Source organism: Pituophis catenifer, unplaced genomic scaffold (assembly GCF_029215685.1).
Source record: "Pituophis catenifer annectens isolate HBS135680 unplaced genomic scaffold, rPitCat1.0.hap2 SCAF_6, whole genome shotgun sequence".
Taxonomy (NCBI): domain Eukaryota; kingdom Metazoa; phylum Chordata; class Lepidosauria; order Squamata; family Colubridae; genus Pituophis; species Pituophis catenifer.
In genome coordinates, this window is record NW_027256886.1 from 56184801 (window position 1) to 56211036 (window position 26236).

General features: G+C 36.7%; 1 protein-coding gene across 1 annotated transcript in view; it reads left to right on the top strand.

Annotated features, from left to right (window-relative positions):
• Nucleotides 1-2596: 2596 nt before the first annotated feature.
• The window catches only part of ADAM9 (ADAM metallopeptidase domain 9), a 32764-nt gene continuing 9124 nt past the window's right edge, over nucleotides 2597-26236 (top strand). Inside the window, exons 1-16 of the mRNA XM_070945452.1 lie at nucleotides 2597-2706; nucleotides 3699-3796; nucleotides 5667-5743; nucleotides 7414-7492; nucleotides 9767-9843; nucleotides 10956-11157; nucleotides 11698-11763; nucleotides 12083-12151; nucleotides 13727-13899; nucleotides 14858-14942; nucleotides 16017-16138; nucleotides 18768-18939; nucleotides 19727-19816; nucleotides 21406-21601; nucleotides 22727-22832; nucleotides 24853-25027. Of these exons, the coding sequence (XP_070801553.1) occupies nucleotides 2634-2706; nucleotides 3699-3796; nucleotides 5667-5743; nucleotides 7414-7492; nucleotides 9767-9843; nucleotides 10956-11157; nucleotides 11698-11763; nucleotides 12083-12151; nucleotides 13727-13899; nucleotides 14858-14942; nucleotides 16017-16138; nucleotides 18768-18939; nucleotides 19727-19816; nucleotides 21406-21601; nucleotides 22727-22832; nucleotides 24853-25027 (1860 nt within the window). The 5' untranslated portion in view covers nucleotides 2597-2633. The remainder of the gene's footprint in view (nucleotides 2707-3698; nucleotides 3797-5666; nucleotides 5744-7413; nucleotides 7493-9766; nucleotides 9844-10955; nucleotides 11158-11697; nucleotides 11764-12082; nucleotides 12152-13726; nucleotides 13900-14857; nucleotides 14943-16016; nucleotides 16139-18767; nucleotides 18940-19726; nucleotides 19817-21405; nucleotides 21602-22726; nucleotides 22833-24852; nucleotides 25028-26236) is intronic.

A 26236-nucleotide genomic window follows, 5' to 3' on the forward strand; every position in this document is an offset into this window, starting at 1 on the left:
TTACATAAAACAAACAAAAAGGAGAAACCATGTCAAAGATAAAACCAACCCAATACAGATAGGAAGCAAAGTTAAAGTATGTTTATCCTGCTAGATTTTAAAATTCTCACAACTGGTAACCATTATGAGAAAACAACTAATGACAGATCTAGACAAATACTAACATACAGAGATATCAATCTGTTAACAGAGGAATGATGATCATCAGAAAGATTATTATTATTATTATTTATTAATTAAATTTCTATACCATCCTTCTCCCGAAGGACTCAGGGCGGTGAACAGAATAAGATTTCATATATATATATATATATATATATATATATATATATATATATATATATATATATATATATATATATATATATATATATTATAAACAGTAAATAATAAATTGAGTCAACTTAGTGTATCTGCTAAGACCTTGGCATAGAATTTAGATGTTTATGCTAGCCCTGCTTGTTGAAAACACTTTAAAGGTAAGAACCAACACCTTGAAGCGCACTCGGAAGGCCACCGGAAGCCAGTGCAGCTCGCGTAGAAGAGGTGTTACATGTGAGCGCCATGTTGCTCCCATAATTACTCGTGCGGCCACATTCTGGACCAGTTGGAGCTTCCGGGTGCACTTCGAGGGGAGCCCCATGTAGAGAGCATTGCAGTAGTCAAGTCAGGAAATGACGAGGGCTTGAGTGTCTGTGCATAATGAGTCCCGGTCTAGAAAGGGACGCAATTGGCGAATCAGGCGAACCTGATAGAAAACTCCTCTGGCCACGGCTGTTATATGATCTTCTAAAGACAGTCGTGCATCCAGGAGGATGCCTAAATTGCGAGCTTTCTCTGCGGGGGACAATGACTCATCCCCAATAGTTAGTGAAGGGACTAACTGGCTGTACCGGGACGCTGGCAGCCACAGCCACTCAGTCGAAGCCTGTTTCTCCCCATCCAGATCCGTATGGCCTCAAGGCACCGGGACATCACTTCAAGGACATCATTGGGGTGGTTTGTGGTGGTGATGTACAGCTGAGTGTCATCAGCGTACAGATGACATCGCACCGCAAAACCACAGATGATCTCCCCCAATGGCTTCACATAAGTGTTGAACAGGAGAGGCGAGAGGATCGACCCCTGTGGCACCCCGCAAGTAAGGGGCCTCGAGGTCGATCTCTGTCCACTTGTCAATTGTGATACTGAAGAAAATAGCTGATCATATTTTGGACCACAAAAACAAATATTTCCATAGGTGAAGTAAAACCAGGTTGTTCACTGGAAGCACTAGTAATAATGCTAAAGCTGAAATGTTGTAAATGCTCAACTGAAAGCAATAGTCACTGAAAAAGAACCTGATGGTTAGAAAAATTGAATGTATTCAAGAAGAAGACCACAGGTCTCACACTGTCACAGATAACACACACACACAAATCAAGAAGCAGATACTGGTGTACAATTCTAGTAACATGATATCCAATAGAGCTAATTCAGAAACAGCAAAATACATTGCAGGTGATAAATAGATTACTCATGAAGTGCACATTGACCATTATTCACCACTGTTGGAGGAAGTGTTTGTTTTGCTTTTGCATATATTACTTTTAGCAAAGCCATCTATTAATAGTAAAGCATCAGAGAAGAAAATATAAATGGTACCTTTAAAAGTGTAGGAAACTTTCAGGTTTCCCTCCCTGGATGAACAATAGCAGAGCTGGACATTTTAATGCAATCCTTTGTGGATTGGAGAAACCTCAGTAACTTTAAGCTGTGTGGACTTCCCTGAAATGGAAGATACTGAAATGGCTGAAATGTTGAAACGCTGATTCTTACCACAGTATGATTAAGCTACTTACTTTCACTTGCTTCTGGGTCTGGAATTTGGTCTTTTTCCTTATAAGGAAAGCCCTCCCCCCCCCACCTCGAAGTTTTCAACCTCTTGGAATCTAAACGCACGAGGGGGACGCGCTCTCTTTATTAGAATGTAAATGAGATTTTTATATATATATATATATATATATATATATATATATATATATATATATATATATATATATATATATATATATATATATATATATAAGACGCCATCACGGTTTGTTGGCTGGCCATCATCACCCTCAGTACATCCCAAAGGTGCTTTTTCAGGAGGCAACTGGACTTCTTCGGTTTTTGTTTTCCTTTGAAGACCTTTCGCTTCTCATCCAATCATGACCTTGATGACTGAGAATCTGTAGACTCACTATCCCACCTCAGAAGCAACCCGGGCTTGAAATCGTCTAAAATAAACCCCAAAAAACACTTGTCTTTAACTTCCTTTTTTGCGAAAACTCCCCCGCCACCCCCACCTCTCTTTGCTTCCTAAAAACGGCTTCGGGGACGGGTGGAGAGGGGGGATAATTTCCCCGGCTTCGCTCGCTGCTACTCGGGTCTATCAATCTCCGACCGCGCACGTGGTCAATGCTCCAAATGCGGCGGAACGAGTTGATCAATCCCAGGACCGGCGCTCCCCCGTCGGTGGGGAGGGGTTTGTGAACTCCTCCCGCTGGGCGCCTAAGGTTTCAAGCGCCGTTGTTTACCAGCAGTCGTCGGATGAACTCCTCCAGGGCCGTTCCCCGCCTCGGTCTTCGAAGCTGGCAGAGCAGATCATGTTAGCAGCCTGTTACCTGAACTTCCTCGCCTTGGGACTCAGCGCCGTGGGAAAACAAGTCGTAGCCCTGGGCAAGTAATGGTCTTGGTTGGCTTTCGGACGGCTTTAAAAGAAAAGAGCAGCGGAGAGTGGCAGCTAAAAAAACGGTCAAGCCCGAGTTCTTGGGAAATGACCTGGAGGTTCCTTATATGGAAGGAAATGCTGTCAGTGAGTCCGCTTCCCAGCAAAGGCGTTTTCAGTGAAAGAGTTGATTGGCAGTTATCATTGTTTGTTGAAGGGCAGCTGTGAAGCACATTTCTCGTTTCCCGATGCACTTTTAGAATCGACACGGCCATATAGACCGAGGTGGAGGGAAAAGGTTTAATAAGGGGTTAAGGGAGGGAGAGCTCTCTGCCTCTTTAAAATACCCATTGCTGTCACGAGTAATGATGCTGAGCATGACAGAAAAAGTTGAGCATGGTGCCCTTGTGAAAAGGCTATTTGTCAAAATGAAATAGCGTCCTCGGTGTTTGAAAAGAGAGAGAGATTGTATTATGCACAGGTTTTCTTTAACTGGATTATTCATTTGCTCACTTTAAACCTATTTTTTTTCCTCTCCTTGTCAAGTTGTTCGCAATTCTCAGCTGTCCAAGAAACTGTCCCTGGTTTTGCTGAATTGGTTTCTTTGAACTTTTCATGCTTATGAACAAAGTATAGAGGTAAAATAAATGGAAGTGGAGAAGATGGAGTTGACTTTCTAGGCCCAGAGCTAGATGCTTCTGTTGTTTAAGCAAGAATTGCCTCCCCCATACTGCAAGGAAATCATTGATATTTCTGGGGAATCGACTGCCTCTTTCCAATTTCAGTCCTACATCAATTTAGCCACTTTCCAAATCTGATATGCCGTTTTTAATAAAATTTGTTAGTCTGAGAAAGTGTCACTACCTTGTTTCTGATTTGTGGATTCTCTTAGTTATTATAAATATGTTGTAAATTTAAATTCTGTATTCTTTACAATTGTACTTAATAAAACCAAGAAGTTATTGAAAAATCTCCCTATACTAACTAAAAAAAATATTTGTAGGTGGACATACTCAACAGATCTCTAGGCATTCCACATATGAGATTATAATTCCTAGAAGATTAACAGACAGGGAGAAGCGCTGGACACATTTTAATGAGGTTTGTTTCTATTTGTTATTTTCATTCCTGTGATGCTCCTCAGATAATATGCTACAGTATTTAACAATGTATATAAGTAGACAAGACATGCATTGTTGGTCAATCTATGTCCTAATTAAACAAAATCAGGAAATAGCACTATATTGATTTAGTTGCTATTGCCAGACAATTTAGGGTACTGCAGAGCCACTATTAGTATTAATAAGAAAATGTTTTGTCACATATTTTATCATTTTTTTTAATCAACATTTTAATCAATCATCAACTAAAATCAACATTTTAGCCAGATACAGCAGTCCTATCATTCAGTTTAGAGGACTCCAGTGCTGGATATTCCAACATATATAAAGTCTGGATAGTATAACACTGCCATTAAAATAAAAGAACCCTTCCCTCCCTCCCTTCTTCCATCCATCCATCCAACCATCCAACCATCCATCTTTCCGGAACAAATGTCTTCATAGCAGGTCTAGAATGTATATAAATTAATCTCCTTGAGATTAGGAGTTGGAAAACATTGGATCTAGCAGATCCTTAGGACCTCTCTGATGTCAAAGAGAACTAGCCTTGTACCCAAGACGAAATGGGAGGAATCTGAACAAGCCAAGAGTCCATGGAGTACGTTGACTGCAACAGTAACATCATTGTTGCAATCAAATCAAGAACCGTAGTGGCACAGTGGTTAGAATGCAATATTTGCATTCAGTATTAGGCTAACTCTGCATTCAACTGCCAGGAGTTCGATCCTGACCGGCTCAAGGTTGACTCAGCCTTCTGAGGTCAGTAAAAGGAGGACAATATGCTGACCCTGTAAACCGTTTAGGAAAGGGCTGTAAAGCACTATTGCTATTGCAAAACATGCTGGGGAAAGGTGGCAGCATATTCTATTCTCCATGTTAGTCCATCAAGAAATCCAGTGAATTTAGCTACATTGTCAGAATATAATTTACACTATGTAGATTTGCAACCTTGGCGTAATGTGTCTGTATGTGCATTGCAGATTTATATTGGGGCTTTCTAACTGTCTATGTATATGTAACTTGAATAGGATTTGCACCTCATCTGGCATCTGCCGGGATTCACTGTATAAATGGGACATAGCATCCTCCCTTCAGTGTGACTGTGGGGTCTCACAGCAAACTGTAGATCACATTGTGACCAGCTGTTATCAGAGGGCATATATCCGTCTAGTATCTTTTTTCCCCCAGATAAACGATGCTGCGCTTCAATGGTTAGATGGCCTAGACTTTGGTATCCAAATACTGTATATTTTTTTAAAAAAATTAATATTTTATGATGTTTTTAATCTAGGTGAAATGTTAATACATGTTGTAAGGCCATGTATGTTTATACCATACATAAATAGCAATAGCAATAGCACTTAGACTTATACACCACTTCACAGTGCTTTACAGCCTTTCTAAGCTGTTTACAATCTAGGTCCTTTTTACTGACCTCGGAAGGATGGAACTCTGAGTCAGCCTTGAGCCGATGAGAATCAAACTGCCGGCAGTCAGCAGAAGTAGCCTGTAGTGCTGCATTCTGATTGCGCCACCATGGCTCTTTTAAATTCCAAAATACATACATACATGTATACATACATACAGTATGTATATGTATGTGTGTGTACACACACACACACACACATTTTGTTTCTAGATGCAACTAAGTTGGAGAAGATACAGTAAAACATACAGTATGTTAAATGTCAAGCCGGACTGCGCTGTTTGATTTATTTTATGGTTAAAAAGTAAGCATAACTGTACCAGCATAAGGTTTTTTTTGGTAAGCAACAGCACCATTTCAAAGAATTGGTGAAGTACATGTCAAATGCTCTTTACGTATATATATTTTTCTGATTATATTTCAGGAACACTTAGATGATCAGCTATCTTACTTGATCCAAACTGGAAATGGAACACACATTCTGAAATTAAAGAAAAATAAGTATGTTAGATGCAGTTCTGAATCTTTTTTCCATTTTATTTTAACTTTTTTTTTGAGGGATATGAGAATTTCACTAAAATAAGCAGTTTGAAAAGTAAAATACAATAGAAGAAACCCTTTAAAGAATTCATTTGCTAGCATAGAGATCAGATAGAATATTCTATTAGGAATGAGATATTGAGTAAAAAAACCCCCAGAATATTCTTTATCTCACAAGAACTGAGAAGTTATGCTAGATTGTGGGCTGAAATAACTTTATTGTAGGTGCCTGAGGAAAGAAAATATTTTGGGTGTGGATCCTATGTTTAATGAGCATATGTTATCAGAATGAAAAGTTTTGTAAAATGCAGATGGCTTTTGCAGATGAGAAACAGATGGGACTTATGGTATCCAGTCTAGCTGAACTGGATTTAGTTCAATGGAGCATTAGGTCATACAGTGAAAATGATACAAGTCTTCCTTGTCATTTCAGAACATTTAAGGACAAAGCATAAGAAACAAAAAATAGGAGGGACAAGTTAAAACATTACTTGCTAATAGTGTCTTGATAAATACATTGTCAGTTAGGATCTGGTAACTGTAATACAGTAGAGTTATACAACAATCAGTACCCCGTAAGTAATATGTGTGAAAAGCAAAAGACCAAGAAATCTGTATCTAAATCATAAAATCTTACCTTAAATCATATATATCTATTGGAACATCTTCATTGCTCTATTTACATGAGATGCATAACTGGATCAATGGGATGATTAAATGTGACTTAAAACAGCAAAAGGGGTTAACTGAATTGGGTTAGTTTCCTTTCAGTAAGGAAATCTGACATGATTAGTGGCTGACTTGAACAAGCATGCCACAGGAATAGCTTGTGAGAGTAACTCAGGATATATAATATCTTGGCAATACCTACTGGAATGCTGCTCACTCAAAATACTTGGCATTTTAAGTTTATTACACAATAACTATTGTAGAATTAATTTTGGCACAAATATATTGCAGGGCTAATCTAGCACTAAGCTCAAAGGCACTGCATAGTTATTTCTTCTTTTCCACCTTGATTTTCTCTCGAAACATAAATTATGAAAATAGTCATAGAAAAAAGATCAAAATGTAATAAATGCAGGATAATATTGGCAGGCTTTTAAATGATGAACAGGGTAATTGCACAATAAAAGTGAGAACTCCTGGTGTCTTATTTAGGGAATGAAGGTGTTCCTCCTATTAACTAGGGAAAGTCTTAAGATGATGGAAGGATATCACAGTGTAGAATTACATTCTGACCACTGAGAACTTTGCTAAACTACATGGGATGCTTCCTTTCCTGTATTACTAGAATAATAATTATTAATAATTAACTATTAATGATTATGAATCATTATTGTATTAATTCATTGCTTAATATTACATTGTAACATTATATTACATGACGGATTAATAGGATATGGCACTACCATTGCTTAAAATGATTAGATTTCCATATTTAAAAATGCTTGAATGTTTACTTAATATTTTTTTAAAAAAATCAAATCCAGCTTATATTTCAGTAAAATATTGGTATGTGGGTAAATTTTATTATGAACTTTGACCAGTGTATTAAAGTGTTGTAGTGTTATAATTCATTGATGAATAGCCTGCATCTTAAAGTACTATTGAATTGAAATTTGTTGCAGAAACCTTCTTGGGGAAAAGTTCACAATATATACTTATAACCAAGAGGGCAAGCTGGAGAGTACTCCTGTGGAAACTCAGGTATGTTGTATCTGTGAAGAAGCCAACTTTTTATTCTAGTTTTTATTATTAAAGGTAAAGGTGAAGGTTTCCCCTGTCTGGTTGTGTCCAACTCTAAGGGGCAGTGCTCATTTCCATTTCTTATCCGAGGGAGCCAGTGTTGTCCAAAGACACTTCTGTGGTCATGTGACCAGCACAAATGTACTGTACACCGAGACACACAGAATGTTGTTACCTTCCCACTGAAGTGATACCTATTTATCTACTTGCATTTACATGCTTTTAAACTGCTAAATTGGCAGAAACTAGAGCAAGTAACAAGAACACATCCTGTCCCGCAGCGCTTGGGTCCTGAACCCAGGCTGTCAGCTTTCCAGCTGACAAGCTCAGCATATTTAATTTAATTTAATTTAATTTAATTTAATTTAATTTAATTTAATTTAATTTAATTTAATTTAATTTAATTTAATTTAATTTAATTTAATTTAATTTAATTTAATTTAATTTAATTTAATTTAATTTAATTTAATTTAATTTAATTTAATTTAATTTAATTTAATTTAATTTATCACATTTCTATGCCGCCCAACTCCCAAGGGACTCTGGGCGGCTTACAACAAAAGTAATGCGACAATGAACATAGAAAATTATTAAAAATATTATGAAAACATTTTAAAAATATTAAAAGCCCATGCACATCATTCATGGCTGGATCTCGCAAGTTTGCAACAGTGAGATCAACGGCCCCAGGCCTGCTGGAAAAGCCAGGTCTTCACTGCTTTCCGGAAGGCCAATAGGGTGGGGGTAGTCCGGATCTCAGGAGGTAACTGGTTCCAGAGAGCTGGGGCAGCCACAGAGAAGGCCCTCCCCTGCGAGCCCGCCAGCTGGCATTGTTTAGCTGACAGGACCCGGAGCAGACCAACTCTGTAGGATCTTACTGGTCGCTGGGAGCTAACTGCTGATCCATCTATTTTCATAAATGAGGGGCATGAACAGTGACAAATACACCTTTTTGAGTTCCTGAAGGAAAGGTAAAAAAAAAAAAAGAATAAATAAGGCTCTGAGTTGTACAAAACCTTTTCCAATGGTCCTACTAGCTGGATATGGTGTAAATTGTATTCTAGCATGTGTGAAACACGAGAAAAAGATAGTATCATTTCATTGCAGAAAACCACTTTTCTGTGCCAAGGCTATTTTGTCGTATTTGGTTCTTGGAATACACTGTATTTCCTCCTTTGCCATGATGATTAATAGTCTGGGAAGTTAAACAATATATCTTAGGGAACTATATTCTTTTACTAGCAGCATTTTTATCATACAACTAATAACCAATTTTATAAGAAACTTTATTACTCAGTCTGAACTTGCCTGTGAATTTGAGTTGCAAATATTTCTGACTGATGTTCTAGGACTCCCACAGAAAATAGCATCCCCAGAATATTCTTCCTATTGGGCATGGGAGGGATAGATATCATGAATCTAAAAAATACTGTACAATTCACTTCTTTTGAGCCCCAGATCAACTCATTGCCCTCGGTGCCAAATGAGAGTTGATAAATGAGAAACCTCCATGGTAAGCATGTTGTAGAGATTTATCATCTTTCCTTTTACAACTTTCCTTTCGCTGGGTGTAAGTACCTGCATGGAATCTCTCTTTTCAAGTGATGCTTGGCAAGAAGAGAAGCAGGAAATGAAAACAACTCTATTGTTCTATTACTGTTGTAGGTCTGTTGACTTTGGTCATGTTACAGATTATTTTAAGATAGCAAGATAAACATTACCTGCATTATAGTCCACAGAATTGTATAACACACGCCTTAGGAACTGAGTGAATACAGATAGTCCTTGGCTTACAACTGTTCATTTAGCAACTATTACAGTGACACGGGAAAAAAGTAGTTTATAAGTAGTCCTTGCTCTTATAACTATGGCAGCATGATTAAAATTTGGCACTTGGCAACCAGCATGTATTTACGATGGTTTTGGTGTCCTGGGATCACATGACCTCCATTTGTGACCTTCCCAGCAAGCAAAGTGAATGGGGGAAGCAGATTTGCTTAACAACTGCACAATTCATTTAACAACTGCATTGATTTATTTAACAACGATGGAAAAACAAAGACTGTAGAATCAGACACGGCTTACTTAACAATCATCTTGTTTAATAACAGAAATTACAGTCCCAATGGTGTTCATAGGTTGAGGGCTACCTGTATGGCATCCTTATTTCCATCAGATAATAAATTGGATCTGCTGTTTGCCTTATGAAAACTGCTGTTAACTATCTGATTTCAGGCCCACTGTTACTACCGTGGAAATGTTGAAGGCGTTCCAGATTCTCTGCTTGCTCTCAGTACCTGTGATGGCCTTAGGTATAATCCTTCTTTTCTTTTTGTCAGTATGTGCAGACAAGTAGTTTTCAATGCAACAGAGGAAAGTGAGGCCTGGGGCGCTTTCATATTCTGTGCTAATTTGAAGTCAACTCTGCAGTCGAGATTCCCACAAATATAAGTTGTTTTGAAGAGTTTTGCTGAGACATTTCTGACTCAGCTGTGGTATAGCTGAACCTACTCTGTTGTTTTATATCTTGTTTCATCCAATCTTTGCTTCTGAGCTTTCACTCAAATAAGGGGAACTTATTTTAATTCCTCTAGTAGTACCCAAAACTGAATGTTTTGTCTGTCTCATTCTTTAACACTGGAATGCAAAATGAGATAACTAGATAACTAAGATCCCACTCTCCTCTATTCTTTTTATTCTTTCATTTAATCATAGATTAAAAGGGTTGGAAAAGCTGAGGATTGTCCCATTCCACAATCATAGTAGATACAAAACATCTTCATTTTGCTATCATGGACTGTTTGGAGAATAAGGAATTGTTATGATTGTGCAGGGGTGTCAAACTCAAGGTCTGTGGGCTGGATCCGGCCCATGGGGTGCCTAGACGTGGCCCATGGAGCTGCCTGGGAAACAGCAAAGGACAGGCCTGCGGTGCCTCTGCCAGCAAAAACAGAGCTTGGGAGGGACACGTGTGGCCCTCACGAGCTCCGTTTTCACTGGCAGAGGGTTGCAGAAGGCAGTTGCAGCCAGAAATGGAGTTCAGGAACCAGTTTTCACTGGCAGAGCACTCGGACCACCACAGGTGCCCCTGACATGAGTGATATCGAGCTGGCCACGCCCACCCTGGCCACACCCAGCCCAGCCCCTTGAGGTCAGGCACAACCCTGATCAGTGGTGAGTTGCCCCTGGTTCACACCGGTTCTATAGAACCGGTAGTAAAACTGGCGGGAGGCCCCGCCCTCTGACCCTGACGTCATGAAAATGCTTCTCCACATGCGCAAAAGTTTCTGCTTTTATCATTTTATTTCCTTATTGAGAAACTAATAGATTTGTACTGTGATATTGCTACGTTGTATACTTATTTAGAGTTATTTTTGTTTATATAGCTGGCCTTTGATTAAATAACTTTTCTTGTCCTTTTTAGGGGAATCCTCTATATTGGTGACAAGCAATATGGCATGGAGCCAGTTAAGGGATCAAATAAATTTGAACACTTTTTTTATATATTAGATAAATCTCATGAACCTTTTTCCTGTGGTGTACAAAATGATGACCAGTATCATGAACGTATTTTGAAATACACTAATATATCTCATTATCCTTTCAGTAAGGATACACTTCGAAGGGTAAACATATTTTTATCTTCTTTTTCAAATATTGCATGCTTTAATCTATGTGTTCTAGATTTTAGCCACAGCTCTTTTGCTTTAAACAATTTATTTACTTCACACCAAGGACATTTTTCCTCATGTTATTTCTTTCTGAAATTAAATAATGCTTGGAAAGGAGGTGGGAAACAAAGATAAAATAATAATTTAAAATTCTGTATCTTGAGTTACTACACCTGAAGTCAAATTCAGATAATTCTCTGAAAAAAAGGGGAAAATGTACTGCTGCCTCACAGTTTGATCCCAAATCCAGTTTGAATTGAAATACTAGAAGCAAACAAGGAAGTTTGATTTGATTTGATTTGATTTTGAAAATAATTGTTTGACTGATCTAAATGAGATTGGTTATTTTCAGACAACAATAGTTGTCTGAAACAATTCACATCATGAATTGGCTTCAAATGCCTTATGTTAACTTTTTACTTAACTTTTGAACTATAATTTTGAACTAATTCCAAATAAAACAGCTATGTGATTGGTGTCTTTTCAATTTTACAGAAAAGAAGAACTGTGCTGCCAGAGAAACGATATGTCGAACTCTATATGGTTGTTGATAACAACAGGGTAATTTCTCTATAATACTTCCTGGTATTATATCCAGAATTTCTCTGTCAGTCCATTGCTGATATGAACACAGTAATAAGTTTTTATTTCTGCCAGGACAAAAAGTTGAGTTTCGCCCTAAGCAAGAGATAAATAGATGACTAATGGCCTTAATTTAATGATACTTAAGTTGTGTTAAATTGGTTGGTCCATATGAAAGTACAGTATTACCTAATTTTAGATTTTAGATTTTTTTGGTGGATCAACGTTGCTATGGGATTTGAAAAATTTCCTAATTGCCTTTCCTGATTAGAATGTCTTCTTTCTTTAATTATTTTAGTATTTATTCAAAAGAACTATTGAAGCTGTACAGAAAGAAACAGTTGAATTGATTAATTATGTAGATGGGGTAAGTCAGCATATTTGTTATTCATTTGTTATGTCACTTTTTAAGAGAAAATTAAAAATAGGACAATAATGTAATTTCCATAATTGAAGCTGATCACAACATAGGTTTTAAAAAAACCAAACTCAAGGTACAGAAGTTACTTTTACATTCTGATGCTGCAAAAATTAGATACTATTTATGTAACATAATTCCATTTATAGATAGGCTTTGTTGCTGTTAACTTCATTAAATATATATACTAGACAAAAGCAAATGTATTTGTAAGAATGAGATTGTGATCTATTAAAAGAATCTACATATATATATGAATTGTGCCAGGGCCTTTCTTGTTATTCTTCAGTACAAAACTTAAAACCTACTGCTGTCCTTAGAATTTTAATATTTATATTTAATATTGCTTGTAGCATTTTTATAATATTTCTTTTTATGTAAAATTGCATGTCAATTATATGTAATTAAGTGTTAAGAGTTGTTTCAATAGGTAGCACAAACTTTTTTATAAATAAATAAAATCAGGCTAAGTTCTAGGTATTTATTTTATTATCATTTTTTAATCTTATTTACACAGAGAAACAAGTTTAAGAGTAAGTGATCTTATATTTCCTGAACTGATTGGGATTTACAACCTAAATCTTTTCTGGTCTGTGTGACTGCCATTTCCCCCAGTATTAGGAAAAACACAGCATGTAAAACAATTATTTGGACAATTAGGGAAACAGTGTTTATAATTTTTTTTAAATATATATGGAGAGTAGCAGTTTATCGGGAGAAGTTCACCTCAACAGTTTATAAAATGTCACCTTCCTTTCCTGCATAATTGGATAATGATGGATAAACCTTTCCTATAAGTATTAGTATCCCATTCCAGAGATCAGGCTTTGCTTTCTTAGGCAATCCTTTTTCTTGAAGTCATGCAATTCTTATACAAATTAGTCTGTTGTAGGAAGATTTTTCTAGCTCGCCTTTCATGGTTGTACAAAGATTCCTCCTGCTATGAACCTTACCCCTTTGTTATCACAAATAGTTTGTGAGAGCATAACTAGTAAATTTTGGGAGACAGGAACTTTTGGATTAAAATGTTTGTTTATTACATTAATTCTTTTGCTTTTCCTTGAAATGAATATAGCTGTTCAACACATATGCAGCATAATTCATATTATGAGTGATAATTTTGAAGAAGGATTTGTACACGTTAGCAGGAATTACCTACCACAAAGCCTCGGTGGGTGCATATTTCTGCATGCTGTGGAATCTGTTCAAACAAAGACAATATCCTTAAGTAACCAGGTTTTCAAATCTCAACCTTGAAACTTGTAAACTATGCCTTTTGGTAGTGCATTATGTCAATTATGGTTTGCTTTTTAACTCATAGGTAAAATGGACTATGAGTCCAATATGTAAACATAGTTAGTGTGCTGGTTCACATTCATTGGCTAACCAGATATACTTTTTTGCATGGCATATTTCCCACCAGCTTAGAGGGTATCAGAGATGGAATCAGAGATGGGACAATTTAGAAGAAATTATCTAAATTTACTGAAATCTATATAATAGCAATAAATTGTATATTTACAGATGTTCCATCCCTTAAACATACAAGTTGTCCTAATTGGATTGGAAATATGGACAAATGGAAACCAGATAGAGGTGGGTGGTGATTCAGCTGGAGACGTGTTGGGCAGATTTGTGACTTGGAGGAAAACAAATCTTATTACGAGATCAAGAAATGATATTGGTCATCTCATCATGTAAGGATTTTTCTTTATATTATACATACAGAACAGTGGTGGGTTGCCCCCGGTTCGGACCGGTTCTATAGAACCGGTAGTAAAACTGGCAGGGGGCTCCGCCCACTGACCCCGATATTATCAGGAAGCTTCTGCGCATGCGCAGAAGTGCGTGTGAGTGAAACGAGTGCATGCGCTTGGCCCTGTTGCGAACCGGTAGTAAAGGTAAGTAGAACCCACCCCTGATACAGATATATTGGAATGTTGAGAACAAAGTGAAAATTCTACAGTTGTAATATTCTAGTAATTTTAGAAATATTTATCCCAGTATCATTTAGGGAAAGATTTTTGTGGATATGCTTGTTTTATGTTTGCAGGGATTGTTTGTGGGGATTGGCAAGAATTTAAAAATAATTTTTGCTGCTAATTGCCTAAGAAAATATATATTTTCTTTGCCGTTAGAAAATAACCCAAAATATGTTTCAAGTTTATTTTTAAATTTTTGAGCATAGTATATTTTACACTATTATAGCATATTATGCAATAGATTAATTAAATTATCATTAACTATTATCATAGGATTATTATTATTATCATTAATTATCATAGGATTAATCTAACATGGGGAAAGATACAATATGGATAATTATATCTGTCTGCTATTAACATAAAAGACAAGATATTCAGTCTGCCAAAGACATTATATCTGTCTTAAAATCAAATAATGGGCCGAGGGTCCAATGTCAATTCAATAATGGGCTGAGGGTCAAATCCAATTCAATAACTTTTTTTCAGAATGTTAAAATATTACAGCATCTGAAAAGGTGCTGTAGTAAGGGAGACACTCCCCGCCCCCCTCTCTCTCTCTCTGTGTGTGTGTGTGTACCAAAATATTTATAAATAAAGGAAATGTGTACATTATTCAGTCTGGAGAGGCATCTCAACCCATCTCCCCCTTTAATTTGTCCCTGAATTTCAGAAGGAGAAGGCCATTTGGTTCAACAGTTGGAATGGCTTTTGTTGGCACAGTCTGTAGTGTAGATCACTCAGGGTCTATTACTACGGTAAGTATAATATCCCGTTTCAGTTGTAAACATAGAATCTTTTGCATAGAGAACATTTTCATCTGTTACATTACATTGTGTCAGGATTTTGAACATTCAACGTTGAGTTTAGATTTCTGTGGAAAGCAGAAGCACTTGACAGAAGCCTATACTGGTGTTGACCACTAACCCATTGACAAAGTCATGCTGAACACCTACAAAGTATAATACTAGCAACCGGGAACATAAAAAAGTAACCCAAATGAGAGCGAAGGCAGTTATCCTACAGCAAAAGCTTAAAATAATAAGGCTTTTTATGATAAACAAAAAGCTGATAAGAGGCAATATGACTGAGTTTTATAAAATTGTATATGATAGGTAGAAAATTAAAACAGATTTTTTTTTAAAAAAAATGGGTGGTCTAATTAAGAGTAGGAAAAGAAAGTTTTTCAAAATTTTCATAACTATGCAATTCATTACCATGAACTGTCATAATTGCCACCTGTTGAGATGTTCTTAAAAGAAAGTCTTAGTGATAGTATGCTGTGCCAAAACTGAGCTGGAATGGAATTCTGCAACTACCTTGTTTCTCCTAAAATAAGACATCCCTGATAATAAGTCAAATTGGAATTTTGAGCACATGCGCTAAAATAACCCCTCCCCCTGAAAATAAGCCTTCCCCGAAAATATTTAAATGCATGTGAAGCCAGTCCCCACCATTTCCTCTGGTTAGGGTTAGGGAGACAGAGCTGGAAATCAGGTAAGACAGCAAGAGGAGCCCTCTCTTGCTCCACGCGCCCCAAAATAATAAGACATCCCTGAAAATAAGGCCAAGCACTTATTTCGGGATTCAAAAAAAGATAGGATCTTATTTTCAGGGAAACACGGTAACATGTGGTCATCTCCTAATTGTGGACTTCTTCCCATCAGAATTTGGAGTTCAAAGTGGGAAATAAAATGACCAATGAAATAGACTTTGATTTGTCTAGCTCAGCTGTTGTTTTCTATTCTCCACTGTTGCTGTTTTTCTTGTTTAAAAAAAAAGAATCATCTCCCACCCCATTCCTGTGCTAACAATGCTAATATTTCTGCCAGTTCGATCATGACTCTCCCATAAGTCATGCTACAGTGGTTGCACATGAGTTGGGACATAATCTCGGTATGAATCATGATGATGATAGATGTCCAAATACCTATATAATGCACAGTTCAGATAAGTAAGAACATTTGCTTAACATTATTTTTATATATATGTTTGTTTTTTTTAATTATACTGTATATTAAGTTTAATATGCCAAATCTTTGTTGGTGTTTGATCAATTAGAGAGTTTAGAATCAAGCATTGCAATCCAATGGAGATACAGTGTTAGAGCATTTAGCTCAGTGATGGCAGGAAGAAACAGAAAATAAAATATTGGTTATTGCAAACTATTATAATAACGAGCATTCAATTTTCTTTGAAAATCAAAGACTACCGAATTATACTCTGAACAGTGTTTCAGTTTTAAACAAGCTATTTTCTGTATTAGTAGGCTATTTTCAGTAATATTTTAATACTACCATATGTTCTCAATCGCAGATACTTGTGCATTTAAAAGTAGGCACATATACCTGATGAGAACATGAAATCTTTGTTCTTGAAACTATTTTTAAGTCTAGAGTCACATTAAAGACAGGATGTTTACGTTTTCAGTTATGCTAAATTTAATGAACAGAAACCGATGAAGGCTAAAATTATATGATTTATTTTTGGAATCTATTTATATACAGCTTTCATTTAATGTAAAAGTTGGTTAGTTAAACCCAGGTGATCGAGATTTAGCTACATTAGTAGAGAAGGGAAGAGGCAAGGAAACAAAGTCAGATGTTGACTAGAGGACACAGGAAAAATACAAGGGATGGAGAAAACTTAAAATAGAGATATAATAGGACTGAACAATGTTTGGAGTAGAATACAGAAATTATTATCTTTTAAATAAAAAGGAAAATTAAAAAACACAGATAATTACCTATCCTAGATCTGATGTGGTACAAGGTTAAGGTCTTGGACTGTAACTGAAGAGACTTGGGGTCAAGTCAAAGCACATTCATAAAACTTCCTTAGTAATTTGATCTGGTTTCTGTCAGTCCAGTGTCTTCACAAAGCAGTTGTTGTGGGATAAAATTGGAGAAGGGAATGATACATATGACATTTTAAGCCAGGGGTGTCAAACTGGCGGCTGCAGGCCGGATGCATCATGTGCAGGCCACGCTCATCCCAGCTCTGTGAAGGGGAAAAACATCAGGAGAATTATGTGACGCTGCGAGTTTGACACCCATGCTTTAAGCTCTTGGAGTAAAGTTGGAATATTAATCTAACAAAGACGTGCAAAAGGGGTGCTGCCCAAAGGGTTCACAGAAACCCAGATATTTGTCGGGTTGATTAGCATTATAGGTAGTCCTCAACTTATGACCACTATTGAACCCAGAATTTCTGTTGCTAAGCGAGACAGTTGTTAAGTGACTTTTCCCTCATTTTACAACCTTGCTTGCCACAGTTGTTAAGTAAATCACCACAGTTGTTAAGTTAGTAACTCAGTTGTCAAGTGAATCTGGTTTTCCTTTTGACTTTCCTTGTTGGAAGGTTAGAAAAGATAATCACATGACTCCAGGAATACTGCAACCGTCATAAATATGAGTCAGTTGCCAAGTATCTGAATTTTGATCACGTGACTATGAGGATGCTGCAATGGTCGTAACTGTGAAAAATGGTCATAAGTCACTTTTTTTAGTGCCATTGTAACTTTGAACGGTCACCAAACAAATGGTTATAAGTTGAGGACTATGTGTACATGCTAATAATCATTATATTTATAAGCTATTTTCATTCCTGAAGAAGGTAAAGACTTTGACAAGGACTTTAAGCATCCAAAATACTTGTCAAATTCCACGGAGTCTAGCCAGTTACATCGATCAAAAGAAAACAAAACAATTTCAGGACTCCTTAAACTTTTCTTAAATGGTTCAAGAGGAAACAACGAACTGCTGTTTCTCTGGAGAATGAATTGGGTAGAAGTGGATAAATTAGGATAGACCTAAGTAACAAATTCCATGTGGAACAATTCACTTAAAAATCTTGAACTGAGACAAAGCTTCTGAATGACAGAAAACAATCATAGTCTGAATCTTTACCCTAGAGCAGGGGTGGGCAATTGTGGCTCTTTTACAACCTGTGGCCTTCAACTCCCAGAATTCCTGAAACAGCTTGGCTGTCTCAGGAATTCTGAGAGTTGAAATCCACAGGTTGTAAAAGAGCCACAATTACCCACCCCTGCCCTAGAGAGTACAGAGAAATAATGGATGGAGATACCCCACCCTTAATGGATGCTGAGTTTAGTTTACACATTCATGGTTCCAAGTCATGTATAAGAAATGGTGCCAGAGGAAAAAATGAAGTCATGGCTTTCATTATGACTCATCTATCTGAGACACATTTCGCAAGTTATGAAGCTGGCCTAACATTTTAAGGAAAATCATGGGATCATCTGGGTGTAAACAATTGGACTTGTTAGCTTTTTCTAGATTGGCTGGGGTGCAGACTTGAAGTTTTCTTTTTTCAATTATGACAAGTCTATTAGAGTTCAGTTTTTGTATACTTCCCCATTTCAACAATTGGCCAGTTTCTGGCTCACAATATCATGTATCTCTCAGTCAGAGACAGACTTATTTTGACCGGGGGGGGGGGGGGGCATTGATTTAATGTTACAATGAAGTCTAGTATAATTGTAGAATTGTAACCTCATTAAAATTTAGGCACAAAATGGGAAATATATTACTCGATATCCTGGAAAAAATTGTTCTTTCTAGTGGGTCCAGGAACTTCAGCAGCTGCAGTGCTAGTGATTTTGAGCAACTTATCCTGAGAGGTGGAGGAAGCTGTCTCAGAAATTCTCCCAAGCCGAGCGATATCTTTACAGAACCCATGTGTGGCAATAACATTGTGGATAGGAATGAAGAATGTGATTGTGGCACTCCAAAAGTAGGTAATTTGTATTTATGTTTTAAAATATTGATATGCTAGAATTATACAGACACACAAACACCAATGCTAGGGCTATGCAACGTTCCAGATTCTGTTCTAAAATGCTACATGAGGGTTAGGGTTAGGGCTAACCCTACAAGGATTTTTCTGGAACGCCTTAGCACAGCTGTGTCTTTTTCTGGATCCACATACCCATCATTTTTAGAAACCAGGAAAAGATACAGTTGCTTTAAGGAGGCATAGATAGATGTTGCATTTATGCCCCATCACAGCTTTTTGGAATTGAAAGTGAAGTAATATAATGCTCATTGCTGTATTTTGCTCCTCAGTGCTACCTTGATACTGACCTAATGCAACAACAATGCAGTTTTTGAAAATAAGAGTACTGTAGATTGACAAAAAAGTTTCTGTCTTGTTTGGCCTCGCTCATGGTGATGAACATGGAAAATGCCACTGATTTGTGCCATGTGTCCATGAAGTTTTCTTTTCTCTGTCAAATCTTTCCTTAGTAAAATTTTGCAGTAATCACATTAGAAAAAGAAGGTTCCTCACCATCAAGCACGTTTTTTTAGGTTTTTATAAAACCTTGATTTCACTATATGATTATAAATGGGTGCTTTTTTAAAAAGAATGCTTCAATTAAAAAGCAAAGTTCTGTGGGAATGTTTCATAAAACTCTTTTAGTCACATCCCAGTGACGAGGATATTGATCTTACTGAGTCCAGTGGAAGTTTTCTTCAACAGTTGATCATGGACTATACAACCAAAGTAATTTTCTTAACAGGAATGTACCAATCCCTGTTGTGATGCTGCCAGCTGCAAACTAACACGTGGATCAACATGTGCTGAAGGATTGTGCTGTGAAAAGTGCCAGGTAAAATAGATTCTCCTTTGTGTAGATGTGGAGTACAATACCGTGCTTGTATGTTTTATATTAAACCCCATTATGTTCAGCAGGTGTACCCCAATATTTAAATATACATAGAATTGCAAAGTTAATATATTTTTCTTAAGGTATGTTTGTTTTGAATTCATTGTCATGATGGCATCTGTGTGCAAAGCCTTATTACTTCAATTCATGTAAAAGGATGGGTCTTCTATTGTGTGGCATATCACATATGGGTTGACCTTTTAAATACAACAAATGAAGAAGCACCAAACTTTAGTATTTATTTGTTCAAATCAGGGACAAGTTCTAAATCCCATTGCTACTGGTTTGCTCATGCGTGCGTGCACAAAAAGTGTCCAGGCAGGTGGGGGGAGTCTCCCGCCACCGCTACCGGTTCGCCTAATCCAGTGCGAACCGGTAGCAACCCACCATTGGTTCAAATTCCTTATATTGTATGTATCACTAAGATCTATCTGAAGGTCCAATAATATTTGATGGCAAAAGAATGCAAAAAATAGACAATTCCAGAGAAGACAAATTTATTTTCTTAGACCTGTGTATGTGTGTATGTCACATAACAAGGATTAGTTGCTGCCCAGAGTCACTTGATTGAGCTGAGAAATTAAATAAAAATTACCTGACTGCTTCAGGTCTATTCTAATGAAAAGTTCCATTTGAATCCATACATCCATGCTTACATACATGCATACACACATACATACATTCTAGTTTTCCAATAAATTATTTACATTCTCAGAAGGAGAAAGAAGGAGAGAGGAAGAGAATGGAATGGAATAAATTATTTACATTCTCAGAAGGAGAAAGAAGGAGAGAGGGGATGATCAGGCTTGAAAAATCCTGCAGCTAAATATATGAAAATATATCTATATGTTTCTATCTCTATCTAACTGTATCTATCCTACTTGCTTCTTGGACTGTGACTTTGTTTCCCAGGTTCCCTGCTCTAGTTGTAATTCTGTGGTCTGAATTAATTAATTCACTTATTTATTTATATCCCACCTTTCTCCCAAAACTCAAGGAGACATCTATCCTTCTTCATAACAATCCTTTATAGTAGTTCTATCGTGCCACTCGTTCATCCATAATCATGTAGGGAGGTTAAGCTGGTAAATGGGAGAGAAAATTAAGCTGGAGAAATCCACCAGTTGCTGTCCCATATTCAAGTAAGGATGATTGCACCAGCTGACTTTGGTACTGAGGTACCATACAGATCAGCAATGAGGATAGTCTAATTCTGCTTGCTCAAGGACTGGTACATTTGCATTTCATCTGGCTGTGCTCATACAGGCAATAAATGTTGGTTGTTCTGTGTAATATGATAAAGAGTACGACTGAAAGAGAATTATATCTTGCAGGTTTGGTTTGGTTTTTCTGAACAATTAGTAATATGATCACTGGCATACTGTTCCAGTAATTTGGCCCAGGAACAATTCCAACCTCTCTTTCTTTTTCACAAATCTCTTTCTCCTTCTCCCTTACCATTAAAGGCATATGAATGCTGTCAGTGTGTTACAATTAGCAACCAATAAAACCAATAAAATTCTGTTTTCAAGTTCAAGGTAGCAGGAGTGGAGTGTCGACCAAAATCAAATACCTGTGATCTCCCTGAATATTGCAATGGGACCTATTATGACTGTCCGGAAGATGTGTATGTCATGGATGGCTACCCATGTAATAATATGAAAGATTACTGTTACAGTGGAATTTGTGAGAGTTACAATTCTCAGTGTGAATCCCTCTTTGGAAAAGGTATGGTTTGAATCATTTGTGATCAATAGAACCGATAATAAGCTGGCAGGTGTTCTGTAGAAAATATTTATGTATTGGAATGTAGATGATTATTATTTAGAAATGATTTTTTTTATTCCAATAGTAAAGAATATATGTAATTTGGGGTTGATCTGTTTGGATTCTTCTGTTACAAGCTTGGTTGCTTTCCTATAGATGTTTTGTCACCAGACTAAATATCATCATCAGTATGTGGGAGAGTGAGGATTGCTAGTTGTTTATATATAGTGGCTTGCCCTGTCAGTCTTGGTTGGGGTGTGGTTACTTTCTTGATAGTTTCTTAGTTAGGATATCATTCTTCCCTCATTGTTTATCTGGTGTTGTTTCCTGCTTGTTTGGGTGTTGGTTGCTAGACAGGATTTTGGCTTCCTTCCTTAATTTTTAGTTAAGTCATTTAAATATAGGTAGTCCTCAACTACAACTATTCATTTAAAACTGCACTGAAAAAAGTGACTTAAGACCGTTTTTTACACTTATGACCATGGTCACGTGATCAAAATTTGGATGGTTGGCAATTTGTTCATGGTTGCAGTTTCCTGAGGACATGTGTTTATCTTTTGCGATCTTTCCGAAAAGTAAAAGTCAATGGGGAAGCCAAATTCACTTAGGTTGTAAAATAGGGCAAAATTCACTTAACAACTATCTTCCTGAGCAACAAAACTTTTGGGCTCCATTGTGGTCCTACGTCAAGAACTACTTGTGGTTCATATATGAGGTTGTTTCTATATGTACTCAGAATGCCAAGCGTCCAGGAATTTTTGAATTTGGTTTGATCTAAAATAATGCCATTTCCCGATTGAGTTTTTCTGTGTTGAGAGATTAAAGAATTTTTGTCATGTCTTCTGCTTGCCAGTTTATGTTCCTGGGTGCATTCTGCCTATTTTCTACCTGTCTATCTTAAATAATGTTGTGTTTATATTGCATGTTATTGATGATTCCCTTTCTTTGTTTATGTGGTCTTTGGGTTTCCTTAAGACATTTTATGGGGATTTATGTGCTATGGGGATGCCAAGAGGATGTAGTGACCGGTTGGTTGTGTCAGAATTATCCTTGACATAGAATAATGAAGTTTCATTTATTTTGTAGGAGCAAAGAAAGGACCAAATGTTTGCTTTGAAAGAGCCAATAGCAAAGGAGACAGATTTGGCAATTGCGGAATGAAAGGGCCAAATTTTGTAAAATGTTCCCAAGCGTAAGTAATCAGAAAAAATGTTTTATATTCTGAAGGCACATTCTGACTATACGACTCCATGCATACTCAGTTGGGGATTAAGTCCCATTGAACTGAATGCTCTTATTTGGATAATAGGCAACAAGATTCAGAGTCAGAGCTCTACCCTCTTTCTTCCTTTTCCTTCTAAAGAAACATACCAACAGCCTACTTCACTAAGACAAAATTTCCTATCAGAGATAGTCCTCAATTTACAACAGTTCATTCAGTGACTGTTCAAAGTTACAACAACACTGGAAAAAGTGACTTATGACTGTTTTTCACAGTTACAACCTTTGCGGCAGCCCCATGGTCACGTGATCAAAATTCAGATGCTTGGGAATTGACTCACATTTATGACTGTTGCAGTCTTCCAGGGTCATGTGATTATCTTTTGCAACCTTCAGACAAGCAAAGTCAATTGAAAAACCAGATTCACTTAACAGCCGTATTGCTAATTTAAGAACTGCAGTGATTCACTTAACAACTGTGGCAAGAAAGATTGTAAAATGGAGCAAAATTCACTTAACAAATGTTTCACTTAGCAACAAAAAAATTGTTGGTTTTAAGTCTAGGACTATCTATATATTCAATTATAGGCTTCAATTGCAACCATTACATAGTTTAATAATCAGAGTATAATTCAGTTTTCTTAATATTATACAATTCCTGGACTACCACTAATGTATTTATGTAGACTAGCATATCATTGTTGTAGTGTAGCTGCAGGTGGTGGGATAACACAATCCTAGGATTTATCCACATCTAAACGAAAATATATAAAGCTCACAATTGGCCACATTTGGATAACATCCCTTCTAACCATTGTATCTACATTTAGATTACAGGATTGTAATAGAAGCCAGCACTAGAAAGTTTCTTTGCTCTAGAGCAAGGGTGGGGGACTATGGCCTCTTTATGACTTATGGACTTCAACTCCCAGAATTCCTGGCTCAGAACTGGTTCAGGAATTCTGGAAGTTGAAGTCCACAAGTCATAAAGGGGCCATAATTCCCCACCTCCACTCTAGAGACTAGATTTGTCTTATTAAATGATTTTAAACAGTTGTTCATAATGTTCTCCTAGTAATTTCAGTGTTTTGGAGGTGTAACCAGTGTGTTTCTGAATCATAGTCAAATACATGCACTACTTGTCTTGATAAATATATAATACTTCAAAAAATCAAAAGTATCAAGTCTTAGGATATCAGTTGTTGGATGGCAACAGAAGACGACGTTTTGCACCAAAGTTCTGCTTGCTAATTTCCTGATGTATCTAGCAATGAAGAACTCATTACTAAAGAAATACAGAATAATAAATTTGATCGGTCTTTGGACTTGACACATCTTATGATAGAACTGTACACGTTTATTTGGACTCATAAGCCTTACTGGTGGAAATCAAACCTTTGGTAAAAGGATATGGAAATGAATAGTTGACACAGATTATTTATTCTATTCTTTAAACCACTGAAAATTGAAGCTTCAGCCATATGAAAGGACATTTTAGCTAGATAGGTAGTTCTCATTTAGCAATTGAGACTGGCAACTTGGTTGTTAGTGAAAGCAGTCACTAAGTGAAAAATCATGTGACCAAAACTGTACTTATGATTTTACACAGGACAGCATGAACTAACTAATATAAGAGAGTGAGAGTGAGTGAAAGAGAAAGATGAAGGTTGTATGTGTGGGCATTGGTCACAAAATTACTTTTTCAGCATCGTTATAACTGAACAGTCACTGTTCAAGGTGGTTGCTAAATGAGGACTACCTTGCCTTCCACAGTTGGCCAACAGGATCTGAATGTATTAAAGTTGATAATCTGTTATTTACTCCTGCTTAAAGATCTACATCCATTTGCTCAAGATTGGTTTTTATAGACGTCAATAAGCATGTACTCAACATTAGAACATGAAAGATAACATTTTATATTTAACATACTGCTTCACAATGTCTTACTTATGTATAAGCATCATAATAATGAATATTACTACTATTTGCAGCAACAGTTTATGTGGCAAGATTCATTGTACATCTTTCAAACAAGAGAATCTCCCATCCCAGTTGTATTTCCAGACTCAAGATGGAATTCCATGTGTGTCCACTGAATTTGATCTAGGATCAGATATTCCTGATCCAGCACTGGTTCATAAAGGCACTTCTTGTGCTGAAGGAAAAGTAAGAGTTTTCTGCATCTTACAAATGTGTAGCCTATGTGAATCACACCTTGCTTTATTGAACGAATCATTGTCTGAGTTTGCACTTGGCACCCAGTTATATTTGTTATGTTAATTTGTTACTCCTAAGCGGAAATCGTGATTTACATGCAGCAGGGGCTGAGTATTTTCTTTATGCTAGGCCAAAAATCAAGAAGCCATGTTATTATTTAATATAAAACTTTATACAGAATTCAGCAAGCTTTTCCAGTTGAGAATTCGTACTACCTCTTCATTCCCTGTTGGGAGTTGTAATAAGTACTTCAGCAACATTGTTACACTTTCAAAGAAGTGGGGGCTAAAGTATATTAAAATCACTAACATGGGTAAAAAAGCCCAATATTTGGAATTTGGGGAGATTTCATTCATTCATTCATTCATTCATTCATTCATTCATTCATTCATTCATGCATTCATTCAGTTTTTAATGACACATTAGCATCTGACCTCTGTAAGACTTAGGTTACCCATGTTCTAATGTCTCACAAAGAAGACCAACAAAGAATTATCCTTTGGAATTTATAATCCTGCCCACATGATTCTGGAGGCTGAAGGATTGTTTACATCCTATTCATTGTAGGTTTTGTATAACATACTGCCTGTTCAGTATGTTGTACAAAACTATCCAATGTTGTTTGTAAATTGTCTCTATAGCATAATGTTACACTAATAGATAGGAGGAAAGACACAAGTAATGACATGTGCATAATGATGTAATCATGGACACATCGCAAATTTATGTGTAGATTGACACAAGTGCATAATTGTATTTGCATACTGACATTATTGTGCATCATTTGTCATCACTGAGTTGTGTGGGAATACTGCCAATTACACTTACTTTGTTTCAACAGATGAAACTTAAAAGAACCTATATTACATCATTTGGGACTTGATACATGCTTAATTTTAAACTGTAAGCCATAAATTCCAAATCATAGTGGCTAGATTCATACTTGTATCAAGCTGAACCCAGACAAATTATATTGTTGCATGATGACAGAGATACAAGATTCACTTTGCTCCCATTTCCAACATCATCATTTTAGGCTTAGATTTGTCCATCTTTTTTGTCCATGTTCTTTAAGAAGCTACAATTCTGTATTAGGTCACTATCCATCTTGGGGAAGACCATCATGCTAAATTTGATTTAGAGTTATTCTTGAATCTG